The sequence below is a fragment of the Electrophorus electricus genome, chromosome 10, assembly GCF_013358815.1.
Source record: "Electrophorus electricus isolate fEleEle1 chromosome 10, fEleEle1.pri, whole genome shotgun sequence".
Classification (NCBI taxonomy): Eukaryota; Metazoa; Chordata; class Actinopteri; order Gymnotiformes; family Gymnotidae; genus Electrophorus; species Electrophorus electricus.
In genome coordinates, this window is record NC_049544.1 from 8,635,624 (window position 1) to 8,644,415 (window position 8,792).

General features: G+C 44.2%; 1 protein-coding gene across 1 annotated transcript in view; it reads left to right on the forward strand.

Moving 5' to 3' along the window:
• The window catches only part of dpyda.1 (dihydropyrimidine dehydrogenase a, tandem duplicate 1), a 112,771-nt gene extending 108,579 nt beyond the window's left edge, over positions 1-4,192 (forward strand). Inside the window, exons 21-23 of the mRNA XM_027016151.2 lie at positions 1,202-1,348; positions 1,467-1,607; positions 2,748-4,192. Of these exons, the coding sequence (XP_026871952.2) occupies positions 1,202-1,348; positions 1,467-1,607; positions 2,748-2,918 (459 nt within the window). The 3' untranslated portion in view covers positions 2,919-4,192. The remainder of the gene's footprint in view (positions 1-1,201; positions 1,349-1,466; positions 1,608-2,747) is intronic.
• The last annotated feature ends 4,600 nt before the right edge of the window (positions 4,193-8,792 follow it).

Consider the following 8,792-nt stretch of genomic DNA (forward strand, 5'->3'; position numbering starts at 1 on the left):
TACATTGCATGAAGGACCGTTTCAACCTTTTTTTTGTTGTATGCTAGCCTGCACTCTGAATATTTTTTTCAATATATGCGCAGTATTTAAGTATCACCTAAAAGGCCCAGGTGAAAAATAGGTTTTGTCTCAGAGCTCTATGCGACAATAACGGCGTATATCAGAAATTTGTTAAGTGCATGTAGTGAGATAGCGTTTCCCGCAGGATCACTTCTGCACAAGTGCAATAGCTCACGGACCCCATTTCGAGTGAGCAGGCAATCTCTGCTCCTTGACATGGCAAAGTCTTAAGCCTGAATAGCAAATGAATATTTTTGCAAATATATTGCATGATTTTACAGTACAGGGCCTTCAAATGATAAAAAAGCATCTAAACCAAGGACAGTAATCTTTCAGAAATCACTCAGCATGGCCAACATCAACGTTCATTTCACTTTTTATGCACAAACAATTTGTACAATATGTGCAGGGTGCTTTGGGGAATAGAGATGTAATATTGATCTAACATGCCTGCCAACATGTCTTTCTGCATTAAAATTTGGTCTCCTTGTACAATATACAAGCAACCTTTTAGCCTCTTCCCCACATGTAATGAAATCAGGTAGACCCCAGTTTCTAGGGCTTTAAACCACTGAATATTGACCAAAAGGTTTTAATTCATTTTTAGACCTGAAAGACGGTGGCCAGTACGAGGAAGTGAGCAGTAGGGCTTGAGCGTGGATCAGGCAGCCTGCCTGTCAGCTTTTATTCTCTTCTCCCCCATGTTTGGTTTTCACAGAAGCTCTAATGAGGGATGTGGCATTGATGCTTTGGTACACATAGCATCTAAAGCCCGGTGACTCAGTGATCACCAGGAAGCATAAATACCAGTCTCCGTGGTGAGGGAAACTTAAAGAAGAATGCACACCAAAGGATGAAAGTAGGCGAACGATAGAAAAAATCAAATAAGATGCAGAATGGTGGACAAAGAATCCAGAATATGATTGGTTTGTGTGGAGCACTGGGAGTAGGGGGTTACAAACACCCACACCTGCTTTTATTCAGAAGCTCCGTGACATAATGTATATAAGGAGAACTAGACATTTTAGAGAGGTTTAATATAATTTATAAACTACATATGTGGATGGAGAGTTTTGGACATTGGCTATACTGTTAATTGTGCTTTAAAAATGAGGATGGATTTTGTGGTGTTCCCATTTAGAGACTACCCAATTTTGGTCCATATCTCCAAGAGAAGAAACTGGCCATAGCACAGTCCAAACAGAATCAGTCAAATCCCAGCAACATCGCACTTCCTTCGAATGGCTCGAGGATCAACCAGCCTAAGAAACCTGTACCAGCCATTAAGGTAAGGGTTCATTTCCCCACTCCACCCATGAACCTTTCTGTTGCCCATCTATGTGCTAGTGGAAGAGCATATGTTTGTTTTGGCCTTACTGTGTAACGCTAGTTTGTCCTCTGGTCAGGATGTGATCGCTCAGGCTCTGAAGTATGTGGGAGCGTACCAGGAGCTCGACAACCAGGACCAAGTGCAGGCTCTCATTGATGAGGAGATGTGCATCAACTGTGGAAAGTGTTACTTGGCCTGTAATGACTCCGGCTACCAGGTGCTGCTTGTCTCCAGCTGCCCACGTGATCTGACATGCGTGCATGCATGCGGAGGAAGACACACACGCGCACACACACACGGAAAAACACACGGCCCGCACACTAGTAGCCACACAACCCCACAGCCTGGGGCCACTTTCCATAACCTTTTCCCTCTTCACCGCTTTCTGGCTCAGAGCTTCTTTATTCTTTTTCCTGTTTTGTTTTTTTTTTCCCTCCAGCTGTGCGGTTGTCTGGCCGCTAGCAGCGTAGCGATCTCTCCCTGCCCCTGCTCCCAGGAGTTCGGGGCAGCTGCGTTCGCCTGCCGCTGAGACACACGTCTCTGGATCGGACGATGAGACTCTCATGCTTGCTCACCGGCTGCCTAAAAGCACTTCATTAGCTGGCCTCGTTTTCCCGGCAGAGCCACTGATGCATATTAGTAGTGAAAATGGCGAGGCCCCTCCCCCAGCTTGGCTCAGAGAGGGCTGCCGAATGGGATAGCTCTGACAGTTTTATTAAAGTATTTGTCTCTGCTTTCTCCTGCTTTCTCTTGCTAAATAAATGTCTCCCTCAATTTATCATAAGGGTATTGATGAAGTAGCAGGCCAGTTTTATCAAAGCCGTAATTGTTCATTGTGACACTCATTGTCGGTGAGTGGATCTCTGAGAGGGATTACTTGTTATTAATGGTTTCTAATAAAGAGGGGCATTCATCAACATAATGTGTCATGATCAAAAAGGTGTCCCTGCATTCAATGCAAAATATCACACTTTAGCAATGACTGCGATTCACTGTCAATTGAAAAGGCTCTGATATTTTCTTGGCCAAATGATATCGCAACCATTTTTTTTCTGGTGCTGCCTTGTTTGCCTGTCCTATGCGCTTACATCCAGCAACATGTAAAGAGAAATTTGCTGGACTTCATGAACACTTTGAGACAGAATCCAGTTGTACCCTGTGTCTTCCCAAGCTGCATCGCTCGCTCGCTCACCTGTCCTTGGAGGGCAGGAAGTAGAGTATGGACATGGTTCTTACTGGCTGCGTGGGGCACATGGGGGTGTGTGTGTTGCTAACTGTATACCCTGAACCTCACCCCACCCCCAGTGAGGGTGTAATGACGTTAATCTAATAGTCTGTGCTCCCCTCTCTCTGGCAGGCCATTACGTTTGACTGTGAGACCCATCTTCCCATGGTGCAAGACAGCTGCACAGGCTGCACGCTCTGCCTCAGCGTTTGTCCCATCATCGACTGCATCAGAATGGTTGCCAGGACGACGCCCTATGCGCCAAAGAGAGGCCTCCCTCCAGCCATCCCACCCGTATCCTAAATGAGAGAGATGGAGAGAGGAAACGAGAGAGAGGGAATGTGGAAGAATAAAACAATGACCAAACGTCTACATAACAGCATTGATTTCTGTTCATAATTGCACTGTGAAAAATGACCTTTGTTGTGAGGGGAAAAAAAGCAAATAATTAGTTTTGAGAAATAATTGCCTTATATTCTGAAGCCAATTATCCAGAAATAATCGTGCGGGTGAAAACAGTTGCGTTATTTCAAAACAATAGTGGGGCTACGTGTTGTCGTAGAGTTCATTCGCTTCTTTCCGTCGGGGCTACGCTAATGAGAATGAAGAGGGGGGACTGGAATAATGGATGTTTATGATGGCCCAGGGAGCTGATGTCATCACTGCCTGCTGTATCTCCTGACAGAGTACAGTGACACTTCATCCTGCAAGCTATCTGGTCAAATGAGACATTATGCAGACAGGAAATTATCAGACGTACAACAGATAGTAATGAAGACAGATGAATAGCGAATGGTATGGCCCACAAAACATTTTCAATATGCAGTTGCCTTACTTACATTATCGCTTTACTTTAACTCAAAGAACCAGTACACTGGTGTAACTCAGCAGATGCTTTTTTTTTTCAGTTATCCATTAATTTTGAAACCAACTTTTGATGTTTAAGTTACTCACTAACATTTACAAACTTTATAAGAGTACTAGCACCTTTTGATATGTTGACTAGTAAGTGGTAATTCTGAGAGCTGGCTTGCTTGTGTTATACAGTGAACGTCATGAGGAAAGGTCAGCATTGACTGTCTCTGGGTCATTAGATATGAAGACTAGCTGTGATTCATTCTGGACCCTAAAGGTCAACTCTGACCACTTCTATCTCAATAAATCCAGCGCCCTCGCATCTGTGCGCTCTTCACACTCGCCTGGTCGCTCCTGCAGACGGGCGTTAATGTGGCGTCTGTAACACGGCGCCCATGTGTCGACAGCGCCATATACCTGTCCCCACTGAAGGCTTTATGCCACTGTTCCAGGTCAGCACTACAAAATGTTACTGCACAAGAGCAGGATGTGTCGACGAGCTGTCATGCTGAGGCCTTCTGAGAATTATTCTGCCATAGAATCCTGATTTCCACTGTGTGACACAGTAATTCAGATGATATCTGTATGTACTAAATGACTAACTCTTAGAAGTAAGTAAAGCAGTATTACATTAGTAAAAAGGAATTTCTAATTGAAATAATTGTATGCATTACGTGTTTCAAGAATCAATATTCATGTTAATAAAAAGGTCAGTTTGGCAATTGTGCTGATGTTATGGATCTTTATATACTGGTGAATGTGAGAAAATCATGCATATCATATCGATTTATTCTGCATCCTCGTAGACTGTTCCCTCAAGCACAGTGTTAACAGAGATTAATAGAGGTTAATGAGTTCACGCTGCAAATCTGCAGCAAATAAAGAGCATTTGAAGGGCCCTCCAGAGAACAAATCCCGGCATTAATATAGGTACTCTTATCTGGTAATCAGTATGTTGGTTCAGATGTAAACAGCAAGAGTTAATGTTTTTGTACATGTTGCATAGTCTACCGTGTTAAAAAGGGAGGGGGTGCATACAGGAGGTGAGTGGTGTTGGCTTCAGGCTGGTTTGATTGGGTGTTGAGAAGATCAGAAACCCTCGATAAGCCACACAAGTGTGGTAGCAGTGGGAGCGGAGGAGCTGTCTGGGGCCTGTGTCTGAGCTTCGGGGGCCATGGGTTAGTGTAAATGTTTACTTCCTCACTGGTGGGCCGGTGAGATAATTAGGGTGACATTTAGTGCGGCAGCGGCGGCCGATCCACGATGGCGTTCCGCCTCCACCCACGGCCTGCAGCGCATCATTAAAAATCAACATGGCATCAATCTCAGTCTGGCGGCGTGAACCCGGGGCCGGCGTAAACGATCGGCGGCGGTGCGGTAAGTGGCAGTAGCGCAGGGCGGGGTGGTGGTGGGGTTGTTGTGACGATGTGAGGCTCCAACCTCAGGATGGCTCTAACTGACAGCCGATCTCTGACGCACTGGTCACGGCATCCGCTTGTTGGAATATGCACCCACTAACGCTTGCAAGCAACACAGGACGAAGAGCGCGGAATCGATGCGGAATCAATTATCGACATGTCTCGCATTACTGGCCCAAACAGCTTAGGAAATGGGTTCAATCACCTTATGATGACTGGAAACCAGTTGGTTAGGACAGACCCACCTACACTGGATGGCAAATTAAGCATTTTTATTTGTGATACAAGGAATGTTTATTTGCAAAGTGGAAAGGCAGCAATTTGAGTATAGTTCGGGGACCCAGCATGTCAGGATTTCGTCAGTGGTTTTGGATGTTGTGAGCTACATGCATTCCAGATGAGCCCACATGGTGTGGTGGGAGAGGACCCAGCTCCAGTAGGAGGAAGCATGGAGCTTTTGTCATGTAGCTACCTTTTCTCATTAGCTCTGCCTTTAGCATGGATCCATTATCCAGTTTGGATTCCTGCCAGGATTCAAAGCAAAGCTGAATTTAAATGATTCCCCTCACAAGCAGCTCTCCTGAATACTTCCAAATTCAGCCCTCAGATGGGGAAATGGGAGGCAGATGAATTACATCTTACAACTTTTTGTGTTTCATCTGCATTCATCTGCACTTGCTGGCTACATGTGAATTTAAAAGATTTAGAAGAATTAAATCTTCAGGTGCATTGTTTCAAAGCCACCTGAAGTCAGGTGTGCATCATTTTCCTGAATGACACCTCTATAATACCGATCAATAATGTAGTCAAATGCAGCTGAACATCTTGTGCTTTAAAAAGTTACTCATTCAACTGCATTTTAGACCTTCATCTTTTTAATACTGCTGCTCAGTCACCATAGCAACAAACCTTTTACAGTTTAAAATCTTTCACTCTCGCACCCTCCCTTCCTCCCTCTCTCTCTCTCTTTCTTTTTGTCTTTCGTGCTCTCTCTCTCTCTCTCTCTTTCTCTCTCTCTCTCTCTTGCTCTCTCTCTCTCTGGCTGATAGCCAACACAACTGCTGCATCCTAGGTGAGGCGTTGAAACTTTCAGAGCAAGTGCCATTCTTCAGGACAGCTGTAAATGAGCAGGAGCATTAGCTAAGAGCTTTGTGTTTGTGCCCAGCCACCCCCATTCAATACAGCGCCGCCCACTGACGGGTGAGGGGGCCGGTGGTTTAGAGGTTGAGGGGGCTAACTGCTGAGGAATCGGGTCTGGCATTTGGAACTTCCAGGCCAGACTGATGGATGAGTGAGACAGTATCTCACACCTCAGCGATAATGGCCTGAGTCAAAGGACTTCTGATTTTTTCCTTGGTTTTTTTCCTCTTCACCTTCTCTCATTTACAAAGGAGCTTCCTCACTGGGTGCTAGCTGATTATAAAAAAGGCCTTTCAGTGTCACCGGGTGTCCAGCCACCAGAAGAAGAAATATCTGAAGGCTCGGACACAAGCAAGCCTTTCCTACGCCAACACTCTGCTTTGATGGTGAAGTTTAGCATAACAGCTTTTTTGGGTGTTATTGTTGGAGCCGAGCTGCTGTTCGGCACTGTTTCTGTTGCATAGGCAGAACAGGAGTTGACATGCATTGTGTACCTTCTTTGTGGAGCTGTGCTCATCTGTGCCTTTCAGAAGTGAAGGAGGGGCAGACAGAGGAGGGAGAGAATGCATTTCCAGCAATGCTTCCAAAGGACACGCTCCCTGAAACATGTATAGAAATAGAGGATCCACTCTACTGTGTAATAATCAATTTGATTTCTGATGCGTGTGCCTATGTGAACAGAAGCTATCTTCTCTCCCTGTCAAAAGAGAAAAAGAGAGAGAGAGAGAGAGAGAGAGAGAGAGAGAGAGAGAGAGAGAGAGAGAGAGAGAGAGAGAGAGAGAGGGAGAGAGGGTTGTGCAGGGCAATCGGCAATTTGAAAGTTGGGCTACCTCCATGGTTCAAGGCTTTCTTACTACTTTTGGCTTTGTAACCTCTCAGGCACTGGTTTCTCAAAGCAGTCTCAAAGCAAAGTCAGTGCATTTTTATGCCGAACACAGCATTTGACATTTTTCTTTTACATGGGCCCTAGAACTACGTGTTTGGTACACCACTGAAAATGTTTGGATTTGATGCAGATATTTTGCTGTTGCAGAAAGAGGAAACGAGCTCTCTTTAACCTATGGTTCACATGGGTGATGGCATTCTGTAGCTTATGGTGAATGCCACTATCAGACTCCAGGGACACTGTACTGTCACTTTTTCTGTCTGATCCTCCCTTTTTGCAATTAGTAGATTATGCAGTTGGATTGTAACCAGCTGTGCAATATCAATTATTCATGAAATTTAATAAATGAACCTTTACCCTATCAAGAGGATTTTAACAAAAAAAAAATATCATCAGTGTTTTTTTTATTTATCTGCTTGTTTGTTTTTGTTTTGATTTAATTTTCCCCCACATTATCTGTAGTCAGCATACAGTGCAAATGCCACAAGTGTTTCTATGCAGAATTATTTTCTGCCCTAAAAGAAAGATAGCAGGGAAATCTTTTGTTTGTTTTTTTTTGTTTATTTGTTTGTTTTGTGTGTGTGTGTGTTTGTGTGTGTGTGTGTGTGTGTGTGTGTGTGTGTGTGTGTGTGTGTGTGTGTGTGTGTGTGTGTGTGTGTTTGTGAAACAAAAATGCCTTTTTGAATGATTTTATCTTTGAAGACGGCTGCGCTTATTGTCTCCATATCCCAGGACATAACAGGTAAAGGTCATTTAAAGGAAGTGGCAATACCAGCAGGTAGAGTCTGAGATGCCAGGGTACAGTGGCATTTGGCCTTACTGAGCCAGAACTCGGTCACTGCTGCTCTCTAATCAACCGGTATGTCCATCATGTTCCACTCTCAGAACGTCATGCTCAAGTTCACCAACAGAGGGCGCAGCATCTATCTGCTTACACCATAGACAGTCTATGGTTCACACATACAGGGAAAAAAAAGAACTTCCATCATCAAAGGCACACAATTTAGTCCATCTCTTAGAGACAACGCTTTTTCAGTTATGTAAACTGCTACAGTGATATTAGGGCCCAGCAAGAGCGAGTCACATCTATCAAATGTCGGCTTTCATTCGAGAGGACGTGTTCTCACACTTTGTGGTAATGAGGGAGCTAGGCCTGTCTGAGGAGGGTGCTAAGTATGTGCCATGTGAAATGGGAATGTGAATATTTTTACTCATTTTTCTTTGCTCAGCTATGCTGATTAACACTGGTTGGCTTATTCTTGACTAAAAAAAAACATCTATAGAGTGTAGTACTTGTAATTAGTCTCTCAGAAGGTTCACACAAGACTTATTTATTTATTTAGTCTGTCTAACAGTAAGTCTGTACAACTGAAAAACAAATATGATGTAGACTTGATAAGCTGATATGAGAAATAACCACAAGACATTTCACAAGTGCAACTGTTCAAAATATCACACAGCGTTTATTCTCCTGCTTTTTTATGCCTGTTCCAACAGGCCTCTGAGGGTTTTTGCATTGGGGCCCACACTGCAGGAATTGGGCTCTGCGCCTTCAAAGGCCGGCCGAGGACTGCAGGCAGTGGGTGACATTTTGATTGAGATATTCTGTCTCTGATAAGGGGCAAATTCCAGCACAGCAACATGAGCTTAGTCTGCATGATGTATTTTCGCCTTGGTCTCTGCTTCACCAGTCAATGATGTGTGATACTATCTCTTATGTTACTGTATGTATTTGCATTCCCTGCTGACTGCAGCGGGCATTTTAATAATGCCACATTGTGTGATATCCTGCAGGGGATGAGGCCTTCCTGTGCCATCAAACCTGCCCAGCTCACCTGGCTGTGGTGTGCATTATAAGTGTATATGTAGTTATTATTT